The 22,343-nt window shown below is 31.8% G+C and overlaps 1 protein-coding gene across 4 annotated transcripts in view; it reads right to left on the reverse strand.

Annotated features, from left to right (window-relative positions):
* REPS1 (RALBP1 associated Eps domain containing 1) overlaps positions 1-22,343 on the reverse strand; it is an 81,494-nt gene that overhangs the window by 32,356 nt on the left and 26,795 nt on the right. For all 4 annotated transcript variants that reach the window (XM_074187697.1, XM_074187696.1, XM_074187695.1 and 1 more), the window contains exons 2-9: positions 15,925-16,048; positions 11,505-11,701; positions 9,322-9,475; positions 8,415-8,539; positions 7,713-7,875; positions 7,338-7,401; positions 6,370-6,524; positions 227-348 (exon numbers count right to left, since the gene is read on the reverse strand). In XM_074187697.1, coding sequence (XP_074043798.1) covers positions 227-348; positions 6,370-6,524; positions 7,338-7,401; positions 7,713-7,875; positions 8,415-8,539; positions 9,322-9,475; positions 11,505-11,701; positions 15,925-16,048 — 1,104 coding nt within the window. The remainder of the gene's footprint in view (positions 1-226; positions 349-6,369; positions 6,525-7,337; positions 7,402-7,712; positions 7,876-8,414; positions 8,540-9,321; positions 9,476-11,504; positions 11,702-15,924; positions 16,049-22,343) is intronic.

A 22,343-nucleotide genomic window follows, 5' to 3' on the forward strand; every position in this document is an offset into this window, starting at 1 on the left:
TGTCACTGAGTAGGATACTGATATGACCTCTAAATTTCCTTTTGATTTTAAGATCCTATGATAGTGTCAAAAATAACTTGCTTAACACAATTAAGAAAAGTACCTAACAACTCAACATTTCAAGCATTCATTTTTCTTTCCTTATTTTTGCTTAATTTTATTGTCTTCTAAAAATGAATTAATAAGGAAACATTTCTACATCAGAGAAAATGGAAGCTTTGCTAACCTCACTGCTCTGATTCAGCTCTGGCCAGGTCTGGTTTAATGATGGCATTGATGGTGACTTGCTTGGAGGTGCTTCTGCAGGAGACCCTGAGTAACCTACCTCACCTGACTGATCTCCGACATCTGAAATTTAAACAAAACAAAACTACAAATCAGATACCTTATTTTAGAAATGCTGATTTTAAAAAATGCCCACCAACACTCTTACATAATGATCACATTCGTATGGTTTTTCTCATCTCATTTTATTTGGATAGATATTTCAAAAAAATTTTTCAATTGATAGACAATATTGGTACTTGGTAGTTAACTTTTTGCTTTTACCTTAAATCATAAAATTACCTGTTATAAACCCATCCAGAAAATTTTATATATATATATATATATGTATAAAATCTATGATCTCAGAGTTAAGGACCTTCAAGGAGAAAAAGTCCTAAATTAATAACAAGATGCACATTTTTCAAGAAAAAAATCTTTTAGTGATAAAGGAAATAGGAACAGCATATTAGTAATAATGTAATACTATTTAGCTATTCTCAATAAGGCACATGCCTCAAGTTGTTTTTCCTAGAAGTGATGATGAATTTCCAATGATGCATCCATTATCTCTCTCTTTCTCACTGTTGTTAGCAACAGTGTAATTATGCAAGACAGCCAATGATGTAAGGGTAAGTCTGTAGCATGAAATAGAATAAAGTTAAATAATATGAATGGAAATTCAACTCATTTTATGGTTTTTAACCAACTAAGCTGGTAAGCCACAGATTCATAAAGTTATTTTCTATTATTTTCTCAAGTGCTTTTATTATGAACTATCAGTCTTCTTTAACCATAATAAATTCCCCTATAGCTTCAAATAATCAGTGATTTTCATCACAATTCCATGAGGAATTTCTATGTGCTGAAGTTAAACTTTTCAAAACATTATTTTTAATTCTTTTTCACAAACACAACTATTTTACTTTTCCTATGTTTTATAAATCCTTGAATGTATTCAACAGATTAAAAGAGTATATAGTTGCTAAATTAATAAAATATGCATGAATAGTGATCAGGACTTGGGTCATTATCTGGAAATTTAGGCTTTATTCACAGATCTATCACTATATTGCCATGTGATCTTGAGCAAGTCATGTAAACCATAATACCTCAGTTTCTCCATCAAAAAAAAAAGAATATTTTTTCAGTGTTTTTACTGTATTATAAAGAGTTAAGGCAAGTAGATTTTTCAAGTAATAGTTATTTTCATGCCCTTTTCTAAATTCCTACATTTACTGAATCTTTCATAGAACTAAATTGTGTTTTTACCATCTGATGAGAACATACTCTTCTTGGTGCTATATCACAGATATAAGTGATTCAAAGTATCATAAGGCTTTGCCTCACCACCCCAATTTTCTGTCCTTGTGTTGAGGACTGCAGATTCTAAGTTCCAACCCATCATTGTTTTTCTTTTTTACCTCTCAAATATTATGACCATATTTTTTCCTTTTCAGTCCTTTTAGTTCTCTATAAAGGACCCGCCTTGGTACTGCTAGTGTCAGGGGCAGTAAAGAAACAACAAAACAGAGGCAAGTCTTAGGTACTGTTCTATGAGATACCTCATCTATAAAGCTTCTTTGATACTTTGTATAAGTAATTTACTGTGATAAAATAATAGAAATAATTTACTTCTGAAATATTTTGAGGTTAAAAATGGAGAAAAAATGCATGCCTATTTGTTTTGGTAATGAATAAAAGTATGACGGGAAAGGGAGGCAAGGAAAGAGGGCAGCAGTTATTACACTTCGACAGATTACTGAAATGACTCTAATAAGAACTTGACAGCTGAAGAAAGAGTCTAGAGGAGACTAAAAACAGACTGACATTTCAAGGAAGGGAAATGAATAGAATCAGAATGACACTTTAAAATGTGGTACATTTTAAAGGCATCAATTTAAAGCAAAATTATATTATATGGATTCAGCTATACAGACTATTTCAGCTCCACCTAGATTCAAGAATCCACAGAAAGATCAGAATTATTATAGAACTAGGTTAAGGAATTTGTCTACTTTAAGGCAGGCCTAAAGGCCTTGACTCAGTCTAGAATCAAGACTACATACAGGCTTAAGCTTATTGTGATCTTTTAGCTTTGAGATGTTAGGCTACTCTGGGCAATCTAGAGCTACTCAGGATTATAGCAGACTCTGGTACTCAACTTTTAAGGGTAGCATAGTATTGACCTAGTCCATACAATCACTTAAGTATAAACACCTATTAGATGTAAAATACAATTTGTTTTCTCCAGACAATCTAAATCATTATGCCTAGCAGAAATCAGCTATGTATCTCTACAAAAGCCACATAATATTTTTTTAGCTTGTGTCCTACTTCCTGCATAAAGCTATGAATGGTAAGGGAAAAACAATAAAGTACATTTGGAAAAGAAGCTCATTCTTACTATAAGCTGGCAGTCACTCATTTGAGAAGGAGCATCAGGTTTGACAATAATATACACCTTCATCAACTTATTTCATATATATGATCCAGCAAATTACAGCTTCATATCCACATATAAGTTAGTCCTAAAGACTTTATCCTTGTGGAGGCAGGGGTGTAAATTTACTCTTACCTGATGCAGTGTTCCAACCTAGCCTCCTGCTGGAACACTGTGTCAACCCTGCCTCCCTCCTGCTGGTTCTGTTCTGCCCCTGACATCATCACAGAGCATCAGGGCTGAAAAAGAAGAGTATGATCCTAAATTATTTTTTACGCCAACCCCAAAAGTGATTTTACTCAAAAGGCACTTTCCATGTGCGCTGGAAAAGATAACATAATATAACTACGCTGGCATGCTGTTTATCTACTTTTCAGATGTAATGTTTGCATTAAATGAGACGAGACCACTCACTCAGGTAAGATTATAGAATCAAAAGGCTCCTGAAAGAAATGTTGCCACTAATACCTATTTGAAAGGATCCGAAAATATTCTAGGTCTTTCTTTCATCCCTCTTCGTCCTGATTATGCTGGGCTTTATACTTATATCAAAGCTTTCTAACCCTATTTAATTGATGAGGAAAATTCATCTTGTTCACTAACAATGTACACCATCTGAATTTAAATTCCTGATATTACACTTACTTGTTTGTTTAAATCGACACCCTTTAAATCCACTAAAGCTACTATGCTTTCACAAAGTATGATTTGCCACTCCTTAAGTTATATGTTCTTTTCTTCTATTCGGTTAGAAAGAGCCCTAAGTGCCTCAAGGCAAAGCTTATTTTATCTTCTATTTACCTGAAATGCCACTTTTAGAGGCGAAAAAAATTCAACATAAAATAACTAACTAGTTCTGATCTTAGAATAATTCATGTATTATAATTTTTTCTCTTTTAAAAAAAAATTAAGTGAAGTTTTAATTTTCCTCTTTTGAGTTAGTTACTAGGAAACTAAACAGTCAAATCCAAGTTCAATAGTAGTATTCATATCAAAAGCCTGATAGCATTTTCTACTCATGTTCCTTTTAGAAGGTCTGTATTCTTTTATTTTTAATTGAACTAATATTTTGTTTTTTGCTTAAGTCTGAAGTCAACAAATCCTTTACTTTCCATGTCCAGAGAAAACTTGCCCTGTTATTCTACAAAGTTAAAACTCAAATCATGGGATAGCAATTGTAAAAAAAGAATAATAATAAAACCTAAGAGAAAAACAACCTAACTCTAAAGTACTAAACCCACAAACTCAAATCAAGAACATGATGGCAGCAGGAATAAGTACAGATAAAACTGCCAACTTGCAAATGGTGGTCCATCACGGACAATGTTTGAGTGTACATGAAATCAGACTAAAACTGAAAACAATTAAGTGATGATTTTTATGTTATTTCAACATTTAAATGAATGAGATCTTTCCCTCTTTTTGACTTCATGGCACTTTGTAATTCTCAAATAAAACAAATTTAGTACTAAATATATTTGATTTTGTCAATGAGACTGTGAACTCCTTGAAGTAGGCAATGCATCTTTATTATCTTCCATAGCATCTAACACAATGCATATTTCTCAAAAGGAATTTATTACTATTATAATGTTATGTATATAATTTCTATAGTCAAAGGAAATATTTAAAGTTATAATCATTCCACAGACCAATGATAGCAAGATAAAAATAAATTCTCTTATGTTAAAGGCAGTTTATTTTTAACAGTACTCAAAAATGTCTTTGTAAGGCCAGAATAAAAACTTTAAATATATTTTTGAAACAAGTCCTAACATGATAGCAAGATAAAAGTAAATTCCCTTATGCTGAAGGCAGTTTATTTTTAACAGTACTCAAAAATGTCTAAGGCCAGATTAAAAACTTCAAATATATTTTTGAAACAAGAGGAAGAAACAAAGTAGACATGAATCTGTGCTATAAAAATATTATTGCACTAAATGAAGAATTTAAGTACAAATCTATTAGGCTAAGGAACAAAATTTAGAGTATAAGTCCTTAAATTTTCAATCTGGTTAATTTATAGTATAGTCTGTCAATAGATCTGAACTTCCCATTTCCTGAACAAGTCTAACAAGTCTAAATTTGAAGAGAGTCAAATGTGCTGAGTAATGTAATTCATCAGTCAAAGAAGTTGTAACAGTCAGTACACAAATGAAGGTTAAAGACCAGATAAGAATTATCTTAAAAACAAAACAAAATCTAGAAGCCAAAAAACAGACTGATGAATTTGAATGCTCCCAAGAAATGAAAGCACTCTAGAAATCTTTATAAAATTATACATAGGGTATATTAAGATTATTTTAAGCAGTTGTCAATCTGTCCCACCATGCTATTAGTTTTCAAAGGGCTGAAGTTAAATGGCATATCCATCATGCCCTAAATTGTCCCCACAATTTATACACAATTTTCCCATCCCAACCTTTACACTGTCAAGTGATATACTAAATGAGATTTAATTTGTAAAACATTTAAATTTAAATAACTGGTGCTTATATCTAGTTATTTTGCAGTCAGCTGCGAATTACTGCAACTAATATTCCTTAACATGTTGGTTGCAAACCAACAATCAATACTTCAGTAGAGTAAAAACCACCAGGGCTTTTTACAAGTGAATGAAATATATCTATAAAGAAACACACACACACACACACACACACCCATACAAAATTTTACATATACCTATATTAAAAGTATAATGGAATGTTTCATTATCATGAGGAGATAACCCTAAGTTCTTTCCAGCTAATAAGCACAAGCTCTAGATGGTCCAACTAAGCTGGAAAAGTTTAAAATATGTGTTAAACTGTGTCCGTCATTCAAGAACCAGTCTAAATTCAGAGTCTTGTTACATTACTAGCCAGTAAATGATGAATGTTTATAGAAGGGTTTTGAGTTGTCAAGGAAATACCCATGCCAAAGAAATTGTGTATCTTTTCAGGTGCAATTCCTATATATCCAATGGTAAGTTTCACAAAGATTTCAAACACCAAAACCAAGGCCTAGTAAAAAAAAAAAATGATCTCAGACCCATATAACAGATGGAGAAACAGAGAGGGGATGTTTAAAACTTGCCCAAGGTCACATGAGTAATTTGCAAAGCTAGAAGAAATTTAGTATTCTTGACTCCAAGATTATCAACAAATTTCAAGCCTTCTGAACTACTGGAGGAATCCTTCCAAATATATATATATATATATATATAATTTTGAAGATTAACTCATTATTCATAGGGAAACATAAAATACCATTTTATATGGTCTTACCAGTCTAGAAGGAATTTAACATTCTGTAATATTTAAATATATGAATCTAAGGAAATTATAGCTATAGGTTCATTTATGCTTTATAAAGAAAGATTTAGGAAATGTAATATTACTAAGGTTCTCACAGTACAAAAATCAGACTACACCCTTTCTCCCTTCTGATCTTAGCTTTGGAAAAAAAAAAGCCAAACTCATCATTTAATTAAACTCTAAATTTTCAGATTTTTTTTGGAATCAGCAGAAAAGACAACTTAACCACTTAGAGAAAAATTGTCCATGGCATTTTACATTTCAAAGAATTTCTTCAAATAAATCATTAAGTTTTGAATTGGTCATAAAAATTTTAACATTTATCAAAAAAAGTAAACAGTGGTTTTCTTGAGCTATCCATCTTACCTGCTGAATCTTCCAAATCAATCAATTTGGGCATTAAGCTTTCAGGTAGTTTTTCAGGTAAGTCATAACCATTCTTCCTAGCAACTACCAGATGAAAAGCAGCACAAAATTCATCCAGTGTCAAAGCGCCATCTTTATCAAAGTCTGAGAGTTCCCTAAAAGATAAACTTTACTATAAATAATGATCAAATACTTTCACAATCATTTTACTTCTCAATAACAAAACACTTTCCTAGTGAAAATCTAATAATTAAAAAATAATCAGCAATTAATGCTCCAAAAATTAACATATACTGTTTCAAACAATGTTTAGTTGTTTGAAATTCAATACTAAATTTAACTATGATTCATTTATATGTATTAGCTTTTATCTTCAAAATTTGGAATTTAAAGTTGATCCATAAAATTTATAACAATAATATATAATAAATTTCTTGGGAAAACTACATTTAATACTACAAGAAAATGTTTTGTCATTTAATCTGATAAACTCTAATTTTCATCTTCTAAGTTTTTTTTCCAAAAAGAATTTGTTCTGAACAAGTTATCCAATGATTATGCTTCAAACCACATAGCAATCTATGTCTGTGATGAAAGGTGAATATTGTGTTTAAGCCCATGTATTATATAGGGCTTATCACAAACTTGTTCAGAGACAAATGTTATCAACTCAATCATGCATGAGCAAATGGTTTTTAATTCCATGCATTTCAACAGCATTATGTTGGCAATATGAAATAATAGGTACAGCTTTATGGATTCTAGGATTCTAGAAAGTATGAATAGATGCTTTTGCATTATCTTTTATGGTTTTTATTTTAAAGAGAAACATGTCAATGGTTGTGATGAGTTAATATTGGGTGTCATTGGATTTTTATAAGGTGATATTATTTGTATTCTGAAAGACTACTAGTTGGAAACTCTTCTAAAACAAAATATATGGCCCAACTACAACACACCACACTTACCAAATATGAGAAAGTTCAAGAATAGGTAGTTTTGATTTTGTAAAAAACTCTTTAGCTGCAGATCCTGCAATATTAAAACAATGATGTTTAATGTTGATTGTAAGTTTTCAGATTTAAGGACAAAAATCTGAGGCATAAGAAGACATTTTATTTTTGGGAAGCTGTTCTTTATAGTAAAATGTATATGGGTTTTTGTTTTTGGCCCCAGTGCGAATAGAACCTTTGTAGATAAACCATACCAAGTAAAGAATTATAAACTGTTTATAAACTGTCCAAATTTGACAACTGTAAAGACTTCAAAATAGTTCCAGAAGATATGAAACTGAGACTAGGGCCTGCCATGTCTATAATAATTTCTGTTTTTTAGCAACTCACCTGGAATAAATCCGTTTAGATCAGGTTGAATGGTTTTAAACTGATTTACATAATACTGTCTTTGTTCATCTGTTATTTTCCAGGGATCATCATAACTACTGGATTGCCTACGAATTTCATTGGCAGTTGTAGCTGATGCTACAGTTCGTACTGTTGTCTGGTCCTGTAATGAAACATTTTTTCCTCAGTATGTTATCTATCTATATGACCATATGGACCATCGTTTCTAGACTATTTGTCCTTGGAAGTAAAATAAACTTTTTGTAGAATTTTTGACATCAAAAGCTTCAAACTCATCAGCAAACCACATATTTATGACAAATAGGTTATCAGGAATTTATTTGCACAATGAAATAAATGGATAGAAATGATGATAATTATGTATGCAACTCAAAGTTATGAGAAATATGCTAAGAAAGCCAAGCAAAGATATTCCTACATGTGGGAACCTTTTAAAAAATTCTCTTTAAATGTTAGAAAATTTTTATTTTAAATGAAGCCAAAACCTTTAGTGAACATTCCAGTAGAACTAGACTGTTGCAGAAAAGGGTATAGAACAGATTACTGTTCTCTACAAAAAAAAGTGAACTTCTACTAATGAAATTTGCAACAGCAAATACAAAAAAGAAAGAAAGAAAGAAAATGACTGCAGCAATAATTGAAATGAAGCAAATAAAATGCAATACCAATTAAATGTCACACCTGGACAGAAGCAGGATGCATGGCTAAAAGAGTACTGGTTGGTGGAGTATCTGCAAAACTGACCCAATTTTCTTGAGGTGGAGGTGGAGAATGACCAGACCACATTGCATCACCAGCTGAAGAACCTGGAAGAAGAGAAATAAATATATAACAAATAAAAATATGCAAATCACAAAAACCTCTTAAGTAGAAATGTTTTGTTCATTTTAAAAACATATTCCATCTTCATTCTAATATACAAATGAGAATCAACATTCTGGAAAACAATACAATACTAGTCCCCTCTACCTCCTCAGAATCTCATAAAAAAAAAAAAAAAACCCAAAACACCACAGCACACCATTACATATTTCCATGTAAAAGAAAAGAGAATAGGGGTTCATCCACTTGTAGATTTTCAGTGATTCCAACTGCTATATGTAGGCATTTAACTTATCAACCCACAATTCTAAATTATCCTAGAAGACTTACTTCCACTTGTAGTGAAATATGCCATCCATATCCAGAGAAAGAACTAGGGAATCTGAATGCAGATTACAACATACTATTTTTACAATTTTTAAATTTGTCTTTTCTTTGTCATGTTTTCCTTTTTGTTCAGATTGTTCTTTCACAATATAAAACGGGAATATGTTTAACATGGCTGTGCATGTAAAGCCTATATCAGATTGTTTGTTGTCTTGGAGGAGGAGAGCAATGGGAAGGAGGGAGAAAAATTTGGAAGTCAAAGTTTACCGAAAATGAATGCTGAAAATTTTTTTTATATGTAATTGAAAAAAAAAGTAGTATTAAAATTTTTTAAAAAGACTGACTCCTTTTTACCCAACTCCATTAAACATCAGTCAACATTATTTCCAAATCTCTTTAAACTCTAAGAGTAAATAATCACAATATTAATAACATCTACCTGTTTGTGCTTCACTAAATGGTGACCAAAAAGGCCCAGGTCCAGCAAGAGGACGTTCATTATTTCCTCCACTAGGATGGCGGTTGTGCTTCCTCCATGTGTGTGGAGAAGTTGGAGGGGACTGTTGTGGTGAAACTACTGGAGATGTGGATTCCTAAAGAGAGAGGAAAAGGAATTGTAACAAATCATATAAAAAAATGAATATTTCAGTTTTGTCTCTTCTTTACCTACCTATATATCTTTATTTTCTTTCTCTTGTCTTCTTGTCAGAGTTAACATTTCCATAACTTTATCAAATAACAATGATAACAGTAGGTATTCTTGATATATCCCAATATAGACTGATAAAACATAGTGTATCTATATTATATACTGATATTTCCTTTTGGTTTTCATTTATTTCATATTTTTAAAATACATTTATGCTTTTACTTTAAAGAAGTTTTAGCATCAATTCTAATAATAGATAAGACAAAGTTTAAAGCTACAAAATAATTTCAAAAACCTAACACTATTTCTATGTAATAACAATAAGATTCAAGCACCAACAATAGAGAAATTCCTTCAAAATAATTACAAATAAAAAAATTTGAGAATCAACCTACCAAAAACACTTACAGATTCAATTGTAAAGAACTACTTAAATGAAAAATGTCTTAAATAACTGAAGGAATTTTCCCAGCTTATGGTTGGACCATGCCAATATAATAAAATAATTTTTAAAAATTATACTTGAATGAACTTTCAGACCAAAGTAATACAAACTAGACAACATGATGAAATTCATTTTGAGAAACAAAGATTCTATACATAAAGGGAAATGATGAAAAAGGATTGTAATGGAAAAAGAATAGCATTTCCAGACCTCACATTATATTATAAACCAGGAAGCATTAAAACCACTTAGTATGCTTAAAAATAGAAAATGGAAGTGACTAGTTCAGACAATCAGAAACAATGAAAGTCAGTAAACCAGGTTTTGACAAGCCCTGAAAACATAAATTACATAGGAAATAACTTCCCATTTGCCAGGAACTATTGAGGAAACTGGAAAGAATTAGACCAACATCTTACATCATATTTCACAATTAAATTCATAATGAGTGTTACCTGAATATTAGATCATGCCATAAAAAATTAGAAGCAGATTATATACTATTTTTTAGTGATCTTTTTAAAAAGATTTTTCAAGGCAATGGGGTTAAGTGGCTTGCCCAAGGCCACATGGCTAGGTAATTATTAAGTGTCTGAGGTCGGATTTGAACCTAGGTACTCCTGACTCCAAGGCCGGTGCTCTATCCACTGTGCAACCTAGCCACCCAGATTATATACTTTTTTGTTATGAGTGGATGAATTTCCTAAACCAAATAAGCAAAAAAAAAAAATCCTTGTATCAAACATCTTTGATAAAGATTTGGCCATCCAAAATATACATACAATTATCAGAAAAGTCATTACTCACTAGCTAAGTCATCAAAAGGTAGTAACATTACAATGCTCAAAATAATTGCAAACTATTAACATAATCATGTAAAAAAATACTCTAATCACTAAATAAGATAAATTCATATCAAAAAATTCATATGGTTTCACTTCGCATCATCCTGCAAACAGTCAAATTTTATAAAAGATGGGAATAATCCTTGTAAGAGGAGGACATAGGAAAAAAAGGCACACTAGTCCATTACTGGTAGAACTCCGCGTCAGTACTAGTGGTTAAAATGTCCATATACCCTTTGATCTAGAGTTTGTATAACGACTAGTAAGCATTCCCTCCAAGGAGATAACTGACAAAAAGAAAGATTCCAAAGTACACCAACAAAGTTATGGCAGCATTTTTTTACGGTAACAAGGAACCAGAAAGAAAGTAAATTACCATCATTTGGGGAATGGCTAAACAAAATGTGGCATTAAGACACTATAATCAGACAAATATGAGATAGCTTAAGCTTCACTGCTGCTACTACTACAGATTTTAAGAAAGTCAAACTAGGATATCTCAAAAGGTGGAGAGCAGTTTTAAGTTTTCATGGCTTGGGAGGAATTTTGGGACACTATATATAGTTAAGGTACTATTTTTAATCTACTATAGTACCAATACACATAGTAGATTCTTAAAAAATGCTTGCTGAGTAAATAAATAGTATTTCAACTGATAGCATTTATATTTATTTTGCCATTACCTGTTGATCTGTAGATGGACGTGACTGGACAGTATCATGGCTCACAGAGCCCTTTTTGACTTGTACTCTACCAGGTGGTGGAGGAATTACACCTGAATAAGAACCTTGATTCTCAGCATCTGAAGAATATGAGGTTGCATGCCGAGATTCTTGCTCATTCTTTGAGGCTCCAAATCTGGGCAGGGGGAGATCCTTTACTGTTAAAGACATAATTATTAATAGTAATTTTAAAATCAACTTAAACTTAATAGAACAAAAGGTATTTCCATCACACTCTGAATTTAATAAGTATCTATGCCACCATTTATCTGTGTTTGCTGAACTAAAATAATTCAAAACTGGAATAGAATTTTTAGAGAACTTGTCATTTCAGACATAGTCATATCCAACTCCTTGTGGTCCCATTTGAAGTTTTCTTGGCAGAGTGTTGTGTCATTTCCTTCTCCAACTCATTTTACATATGATGAATTGAAGCAGTGTTAAGTGACTTGTCCAGGGTCAGACAGCTAATGCCTAAGGCTAGATTTGAATTCAGAAGATGAGTCTTCTAATTCCAGGTCCTGCACTCTATTCCCTGGGCTACCTAGATATTATGAGGTAAGGTCTTACTTAGAGACACTGAACTATACTACCAAAGTGTCTTCATTCTAATATACCAAATTTCTAAGTAAAGCATGCTTAGAATAATGGCAATTTTTAAGTTTAATACACTGGTATTCTATTCAATAAATTTTCTTGTAATTATTGAGTACCTATTAGGGACAAGATATCAATGGTAAATTGTGATTAATACTAAATGAGGAATTAATTAATATTTAATGTATTTTCTGTTGATCAAACAGTATTATATACCCAGACACTTTGATTCATCACAACAAAATCCTGGGTCCTGATACCTGTTTCAGTTTGTCCAGAAAGGTGGAATAATAACCACTGTAGAGGGAAGAAATAATTCACATGGGCATGTACTTAAGGAATGATTTAAGTAATAAGGTCAAAATTTGTGTCATATGGAATTAATCTCACTATATGCTCTTTTTGTGGTTTTATTTTTTAAAAATCTTATTTCATAAGGACCTCTGAGAAAAAAAGACATAGAATCCCTATGATTGACAGTAAAGATGGATAGAGAAATAGGTATTCAAGGAGTTCATGGAGAGGACAGAAACATATAAAAAGGCAAAAAAGAGGAGATATATATACTCAGTGTGGCTGAAAAAAGGTTTACCAACACAGTGAATTTTCAATTCCTAAGAGCAAGGGTTAAACACACATGCAAGGCATTCTAGAAAAAGAATGTGAAACTTCTTTTATTATTTTGAAAATTAAACCAACTAGATGACACAGTAATAGAAAACTAGACCTGAATCAGGAAAACCTGAATTAAAATCCTGCATATTATATTTACTAGCTATATGACCCTGGGCAGATAATTTAATCACTTTGAAGCCTCAGTTCCCTCATCTGTAAAATGGGGAAAACAATAGTACCTATCTCCCAGGATTATTGTAAGGATAAAATGAGATACTTCTAAATGTTTTGTAAACTTTAATAAAGGTGGATGTGTTGGATAAAGGGTTTAGAGTTGGGGAGACTTGAGTTCAAAAGCAGCCTCAGAAACTTCATACCTGTCACCTTGAACAAGTCATTTAATCTGTTTTTCCACTGATCAGTGGAGAAGAAAATGGTAAATCACTCCAGCATCTTTGCTAAGAAAATCCCAGGGATAGAGGTCCACAAGATCATAAAGAATCAGATACAACTAAACAACAATTATCATATTATTATTTAAAATGAAATTCTTCTAGAAATCATAAAGGAAAAACTCTTTTCAGGCTGTTTTCTTTAAAATATCTATTTTTTACTTCCAATTTTTTCTAAAAGCATTGTTATAGAACTTCAATAGGCATTATTTTCCCATTAAATAAAAAAAAAGAAAAAGAAAATAGAGGTGGAGGTGGAGGTGGAAACTAAAAGAAAACTAGAAAAAGAATTGAAAACATCTTCTTGGGTCAAACACAGAACTAAAAATTTGTTCATACTTAAAAATTCTGAGGTGTAGAATTGATTGGATCTCTGGGTTTACCACAATCTTAACTGCAATAAGCCATCATATTTGCCTAAGAATAAAAGAATCTCTGAGACAGATGGAAGCTCAGTTGGAATCTAGTCCATCCACCATTGATCAAGAATATTCTCTACTACATACCTGACAATTGAAGCTTCAATGGAACCTACTTCCTCCATTCCATCTTTTGGTTAGCTCTAATTGCTAGAAAATATTATGCTCCAATTCTCCAAAGATCATTATCATTCTGACCTGTTAAATCCAACATCCAAGTTGCAACCTATCCATACAGTCATCCTGTAGATGCTTCAACAAATATTTCCATAAGTACACCACAGCAGGTCCACCCAACATAGTAGGGGCCTTCTTTATTTTCTCTTGAAATAATGAGGTTCCCAAAGTAGCATGAGGACTGTCTATTGGTCATCTCTTGCTCTTGACATGATTCATTTTTTGGTTTTGTTGGAGGTCTTTTTTTTTGAAAGGGGTTGTTGGGGGGGGCATATTCATACCATATAATTTTCTCTTATCAAATGAAATACTTGTAAAGTAGTTTACAGTATCTGCACATAATAAGTACTATATAAATATTGGCTATAATTGTTACTGTCTTATGAGTTTAATTCTTTGTAGATTGTGATGTTCTATGACTTAAGAGTCATATAATAGCAGCAAATAACACAAGTTAAAAGTTGAACTTATGTTTCAAGAAAAAGTTTGGAGTCATTCAAAAAAAAATGCAATTTCCCAAATGCAATTCAGGTATTTTCCCATTGAAATCTAAGGCCCTGTCATAATCCAGTTAAAGCATTTGTTCAGGACATAAACTATTAGGTTTGGCATTCAATTGCATTAGCATAATCTGGCCAACAGGCAATCTTAATTCACTTAGTCCTAAATGGACTATGTCAAACTCTTTTAAAAATCTCTGGAACTCATTTAGGAAGCTGTGCAATCTGCTAGAGCTTTATGAAAGATATTATACAAAAAAATGAGGATGTGGAAAGCCTCACCATTTATAGGGAATCCCTCTTCAATAAGGACTCCTATGATGGATCAAGTTACTCAAACCTCTATTTTCCTCTGCAACTTTTACCCGTGTCCTTATTTTTGCTACTTTTGGAATCAAGCAGAAAAAGTTTAATACTTTTTTCCTACCTTGTAATCCTTCAGATCTTCAAGTAACATTTGTAGTTACCTCATCATTCAGATCCTTAACCCAGGGTCAAAGTTTAAACTGAATTCAACATTTCATATATATATATATATATATATATATATATATATATATATATATATATATATATATATATAAAGTTGAATATATATATATATATAAAGTTGAATATATATATATATATATATATATATACACATATATATATAAACACTCAAAATTATGCATCTAATATACACCTAATACTTCATATAATCCAGAATAGAATGTTATTCTGGGTTGGACAAATAATACCATTTGTAATTTACCTCAGAACTACTTAACAATTCTCACCTACTAAAAAGAACTTAAGACATTCTCTCCTTAAATGATCTCCTTGAAAATTTAACTGCTAAGAATAGTTCAAAAGCAAATATGTCCCCAATTCTGTGACTCTGAAGCTACGTAATACAATGAGGGAGTTCTGGGGCTCATCTTAACTTGTCATTCTAATTCTGAATTAGCAAATCAACTTCTGAATAACATATGAATTATAATTCTTACCTTCTTTCCCTGGCCTAACCCCAATTAACTATGAATTTAATCTGCCATTATAGTTGATCAAGTTGTAGTTCCAAACAATACAGAAGAACCCTCAAGACCTGAGTTCAACAATAAAGGAAAGACTGAGAACATAAAAAAATGGAATGCTATTAAATTCATTTACCTGGAAAAATCTACAAATAGGTGTATGTGTATACATATATGTGTATATCTATGTATGTATGTATGTATGTATATATATATATATACACACACACACATATAAAACACCCCTTTCATTACTGATTATATATTATTTCCCTCAATATAATTATTCTCTTAAGAGATTAAGTGAAGAGATTAGATTGAGCCCAAATTGCTACAAATCACAAAAAAAATCTTAATTTCTAATTTCTAACATCTATGAATATAAATTAGAAAGAAACCTTTCCTCCTCCCACTATTCATGATTAGAACTGTATAAATATGGCATATCACACAAGAATACTAACCATTAAAAATTATTCAATACATGTTTATGTGACTAGCCTCACACTATAAAAATAAGACTTAAGAATTCTCTATTAACTGTGTTATTTGTGATTTAAAATGTCCATTAATTATCAGTTTCCAATAATAAATTCTATATTTACCTGTATTTATGCTTTCCACTCTTAATGGGAGACCAGACTGAGCCACAGCTACAAGTTTTAAAGCAATGTAAAATTGACTTCTTCCAAAATAGCCAAGTCTTGTTGCACCACAAAGTTCCATAATCTGCAAAAGAACAAAATGTTACTGTAAGGATATACACCTCCAAAAATAATCTGCTTAAAAAAATTAACTCATTTTACAAATTTCCTCAAAATAGAAGGGGCTATTGATGCCACTCTCTTTTTAAATTTTTTTATCTTTTCAGGTTTGCAGACTTTAAAATAGAATTGTAAGACCTTGAAAATCATTTCTTAAAATTCTTTTGATCAGGGCAATTCTAAAAGACTCATGTTGGAAAATGCCATTCATATCCAAAGGAAAAACCTATGGAATCTGAATGCAAACCAAAGCATACAATTTTCATTTTTTAAACTTGTTTTATTCATTTTTTTCTTTTTCTCATAGCTTTAGTTCTGATTCTTCTTTCATATCATGACTAATATAGAAATATGCTAAACATGATTGTACTTGCTATATCAGATTACTTGCTATCATGGGGAGGAGAGGGGGAAAGGAAAGAGGTAAAAAACTGTGGAACTCAAAAAGCTTACAAAAAGAGGAATGTTGAAAACTATCTTAGTATGTAATTGAAAAAATAAAATATTTTTAAAATTCCTTTAATCTTTGTGTGTATATAAAGCCTACCATTTTTGTAATTTCATTGTTTCATATTTGCCATCTGTGTTTCAATAAGATAACTAATAATGAAACTTTATTTGCTGCCTTTCTAAATGATTAATTTAATATAATGATATAGTGACCAGAATGGTCGATTCAGAAAGGTGTTTTTGGTTTAGTGGGACAGAGTAAGATAAAATGAAATTTATAAAACTGAAGCGGGGCTAACTCATCCTTTGAAGCAAAGGCAAAAAGAGGGGACAATAAAGATACAAAGAAATTTTAAGATATGGAGAAAGGAAAGATTGATGGGGATGGGGTATGGAGCAGAGATGAGGAACTTCAAATAAAAGCTTTGGAACAGGAGCTATGGAGAATAACACTAGAGACGAATAAAAGAATTGCTGTGAAACAGTAAGGGTCCAAATGAACTTAAGACAGTAAGAATTTGTAGTGCATTCAGTCAAGTAGAATTTTATGACTTCCTCTAGCAGGGTTCAACAACTCTGATACATATTTTTGAATATGACCACTGGGGAGATTTTTCCCTCAAATGATACCCCAAGAAATGCAATTGAAACTTTTTTTTTAAAAAGGTACAGTAGAAAACAGGTCAAAAAGAAGTACTAATAAAACAGGATAACTTTGAAAATTATAGCAGAACTTATCATAAACTTTTTAAAAAGCAACTGGTATGAACTAAAATTTATAATTTCAAATAAAATCCTCTTATGTTCTGCTATATGTATAGTGATGTTATTTTTAATGTTTAGGTTCAGAATTTTTTTTTTTTTGCAAGGCAATGGGGTTAAGTGGCTTGCCCAAGGCCACACAACTAGGTAATTATTAAGTGCCTGAGGCCGAATTTGAACTCAGGTACTCCTGACTCCAGGGCCAGTGCCCTATCCACTGTACCACCTAGCCACCCCCTAGGTTCAGAATTTTAAAAAGAAGTTAAATATACGGAAGAGGATACAAATAAGGACAGTGTTAGTACTATCATGTTTAATAATATTATAATAAAAAACTAGCATTTATGTAATGAATTAATATTTTCAAAGTACAAATTATGTCATTCTATCCTCACAACCTTTGAAGGTGTATATATACATATACATACATACATATATATATATATATATATATATATATATACATATATAATCCTCCTTTTACAAATAAGAAAAGTGACATTGAAAGAAGTTAAGCTAACCTCACAGGGTCACATAGCTATTAGATATCTGAGCTACAAATTTTTTTTTGTTTTTTTGTTTAAGCAAGTTTATTTTTGTTGATTTGCTAAATTCATAATAAAAGAAAATTCAAAAACAAAACAAATGAAAACCAAAAAAGGCATGCTGAAAGGTATCTCTCTTTCCAAATAAACAATACAATAAAGAGATAATGTCAATTGAGCAGGTTGATAAACTGGGAGGACAGGGTATTCAAAAGAACATCAAGATGTATACCAAAATTACCAAGGGTGTGCATAGGATATAGTAGAAAGGAAGACTGTAAGCAACATAATGAACTACGTTAAGAAAAAATAAAAATGACTTGGAGTTTAACGGACACAGTAACAAGGATCTGGTCAAGGTGAAATAACAGGATTGCATATTCTCCAAAGGAGAAGAGAGGTTACTGAGTGATAGATAGTGAAGGGCAAAGTGATAGTGGTGGCTAGTCAAGAAGTATGCTGACTCCTTTTCCAACACTGAAACAAAAAGGAAAAAGATTAGTCACAATTTGAAGAGCGTGTTAAAGTATGAGGTTTCTTCAGAATTCCACATTTCTGTAAACATCAAAAGAAGGAAGGAGTTTAAGCATTCAAGAATGACAAGGAATTTAACAATATACTAGGTGTTTCAAAAAGAACGAAAGAAAGTCTTAGAAACTACAAGAGACAGCACTGAACTGGATAGGGATGAGAACAGCAAGGGGTAAAATCTTTAAGGAGAGCAATTGTTCTGAATCACATAAAAGAATGTGAGCAGTGCCATGACTGCTGAGTGATAAAGCAAAGAGTACCAAATATGAAAAAGTTTATGGATTAAACTGGTCCTAAAATTCTGGGAACATTGTTTCGGGAAATGATACTTTTTCCTCGAGTGATTATAATAGCAAAAGGAGGACCCCAGTTTGTTTTTGGTGGCTAGGAAGATACTGATGTAAAGGAGGTTTCTGATGCTATTTCTCAGGTGGAGTCCCCTGTTTATTTGACTAATAATTATGTATTGTCTCTTCCTGAAATTCCATAATTGTCTACTCTACTCCACTCCCAAATGATATATATCATGTCATGTCCTCAGTAGTTTCATAAAGTATAGTGAAGAAATAAAATTTGAAGTCAAATGGTATTTATTTAGAACTGTAAAAATCCAAGTGTCAGTATCAAGGTAAGATTTGAAAAGAAAAAGTCCTCCAGATGGAGATATCTACAAGAAGTGTCTGTGAATACTTCATTTTTTGAAAAAAATCTGGAAATTAAACACCTAAATAACCCTTATCTCAGAAAAAGGAATTCAACAAGCCATTACTGAACTCCCTAAAAAAAATCCCAGGGCCAGATGAATTCACAAGTGAATTCGGTTCCAATACTATATAAACTCTTTGAAAAAATTGGATGAAGACAGAACTCTGCCTACCTCTCTTTCTATGACATCAATATGGTGCTGATACCCAAACCAGGAAGAGTTAAAACAGAGAAAGAAAATTATAAACCAATCTCCCTGATGAATATAGATGCAAAAAAACTTAGCAAAACGATTACAAGTTATCATAGGATAATACATTATGACCAAGTAGGGTTTATCTCAGGAATGCAGGGTTGGTTCAATATTAGGAAAACTGTTAGATAATTAATAATATCAATAACAAACCTATCAGAAATCATATGATTATATCAATAAATGCTGAAAAGATTTTTGACAAAATATAGTACCCATTCCTACTAAAAACACTAGAGAGCATAGGAATAGATTGTTCCTTAGAATAATAAGCAGTATCTACCAAGCATTATATGCAATAGGGATAGGGGCTAGAGGAATTCTCAAAAGATCAGGGGTGAAACAGGGATGCCCATTATCACCACTACTATTCAATATTGTGTTAGAAATGTTAGCTTCAGCAATAAGAAAAAGAAATGGAAGGAATCAGAATTGGGAAGGAAAAGACAAAACTCTTACTCTGCAGATGACATGATAGTATACCTAGAGAATCCCAAATAACTGGGCAAATATCAACTGCTCATGGATAGGCTGAGCTAATAATAAAAATGACAATTCTACCAAAATTAATTTAGTGCCCTACTAATCAAAATTCCAAAAAATGACTTTAATGAGCTAGAAAAAATTTGTAAGTAAATTCATAGGGAGAAATAAAAAGTCGAGAATTTCCAGGCATTTAATGAAAAAAAAAAGTGCAAAAGAAGGTGGCTTAGTCCTACCAGGTCTAAAATTATATTATAAAGCATCAGTCACCAAAACTGTCTGGTACTAACTAAGAAATAGAGTGGTGGACCAAGGTAATAGACTAGGTGCAATAGCAGTTAATGATTATAGTAATCTGCTTTTGATAAACCCAAAGAGACCAGCTATTGAGCTAAAAACTCTCTCTTTGATGAAAACTGTTGGGAAAATTGGTAGTATGGCAAAAACTTCGATTAGACCAACATTAATCTCTACCAAGATTTAGACATAAAAAACAATATTATAAGCAAACTAGGAGATCAAGGAATAGTTTACCTGTCAGATCTATGGAAAGGGAAGTAGTTTATGACCAAGGAAGAGAAGGCAAACATCATTCAAAACAAACTAGATAATTTCAGTTTCATTAAATTAAAAAGCTTTTGCACAGATAAAACCACTATAACAAGATTAAAAGAAATGTAGTAAATTGGGAACAATTTTTACAACTAGTATTTCTGACAAAGGACTCATTTCTAAAATATACAGAGAACTGAGTCAAATTTTTTTAAAAAACAAGCCATTCCCCAATTGACAAATGGTCAAAGGATATAGAAAGGCAATTTATAGATGAGGAAATCAAAGCAATCTATAGTCATATGAAAAATTGCTCTAAATCACTAATTATTAGAGAAATGCAAATTAAAGCATCTCTGAGGTACCACCTCACACTTCTTAAACTAGCCAACATGACCAGAAAGGACAATGATCAATGTTGGAAGGGATGTAGGAAATCTGGGACACTAATACATAGTTGGTGGAGCTGTGAACTCATCCATCATTTCTGGAGAACAAAAATCTTAGCTTTTTTACCAAATTTCTATGGTATTCATTATGAACTGTCAAAGAAAGTATTCTATTTTCCTATTAGACTTGACGAACAGTAGGATAGATTTTTTGTTTTTAACTGGTCACACAACAATTATTTGATAGGAAACTGATTATAATCTGCCTAACAAAGAGGGAAAAAAAAAGAAAGAAAATGTATCTTTTACTCCACCTAAAACAACCGCCTCCTTTCCTCTCCAATATCCAAAATCACTTTATCTTAAAATATAATGTTAGACTAAAACTAACCTATTTACATCCTTAACTACTGTATCAAATTCAGAAAAGTAAGAGGCATCCAGTGGTGAAATGAAATAAGCTCTAATTCTAAAGTGATCATTATTTTGAATCTTGGCTCTGCTATGTTTGGTGTGATCTTCAGCAAGGCATTAAGGCCTGTTTGCTCATGTGTAAAATGAGTTTGTTGGACAAGATTATTTCTAAGGTCCCCTTCTACCTCTAAATCTATGATCCTACTAAAATTGTTTTACTGAAAAAGGAAGTTTGATACCATAAATTGTTTTCTTGGATTTTACAAACTTTCAGCTTAATAGTATAATTATGACCAGACATCTGTTCATAATTTGTTAAGAAAGATGACATCTTTTTACTCAGTGTTTCTCTACCCCTCTCTGCCCCCAGGGCTGTTTTAAGTAAAATTTAAAATTTTATGAGTGGCAGTGAAGAACCAGAAAATAAAAAAAAAAAATTAGATCTTAGCATTTCTCCCAAATGCTATGTCAAAGAACTTAATTTGTAGTCAAATCAAAATTATATGGAAACTTGAAGTAATTAACAATTTTGTTATTAAACATCAAATCAAAGAACTTCATTACAAATTTCACTTAAACCTAGACTTCAGAAGTCTATAATTGTTAACATACATAAAAGTCTCTATTTTGGGGCTCAAGTCAGACCAGAACAAATGGTTACAAGAGTGTTTTTAAGACATTTAAAGACTCAGAAGCAAGAACAAAGTTCATTAGACATCAATAATAACTCACATAAGGTGGCCCTGAACAATGTTATTTTACAATGCCTCAGAAAGGTGGGGATCACTGCTGACATTAAAATCCCTGGACCAAGATCAGCTGGCTACTTTGTTGTTCCTGGACTGGGAGAGAAAGGTTCCAAGTCTTACTGCCTCTGAGGAACTGAGGATGGAGACTTTTTTTGTGGGAGACTTCTTTACCCTAAAGTCTGTTACTACTACTAGTAAAAAATGACCAGTCAAACTATTTGGAAAAAATCTTCGTAACTATAAAATACCCAGATGTTAGGCCTCTCCAGGCCCTGTCCAGGTTTCAAACACCAGGTTTTTTTTTTGTGTTTTTTTTTTTTACTACTAAGTACAAGAGTTGAGAATATGCTCCGTATGTGGCATGAATTTAGTTAGGTTACAACTGGTCACTCACTACCTGTTAAACACCTCCAAACATTCTCCAGGT

This window comes from Macrotis lagotis, chromosome 5 (genome assembly GCF_037893015.1).
Source record: "Macrotis lagotis isolate mMagLag1 chromosome 5, bilby.v1.9.chrom.fasta, whole genome shotgun sequence".
Taxonomy (NCBI): Eukaryota; Metazoa; Chordata; class Mammalia; order Peramelemorphia; family Peramelidae; genus Macrotis; species Macrotis lagotis.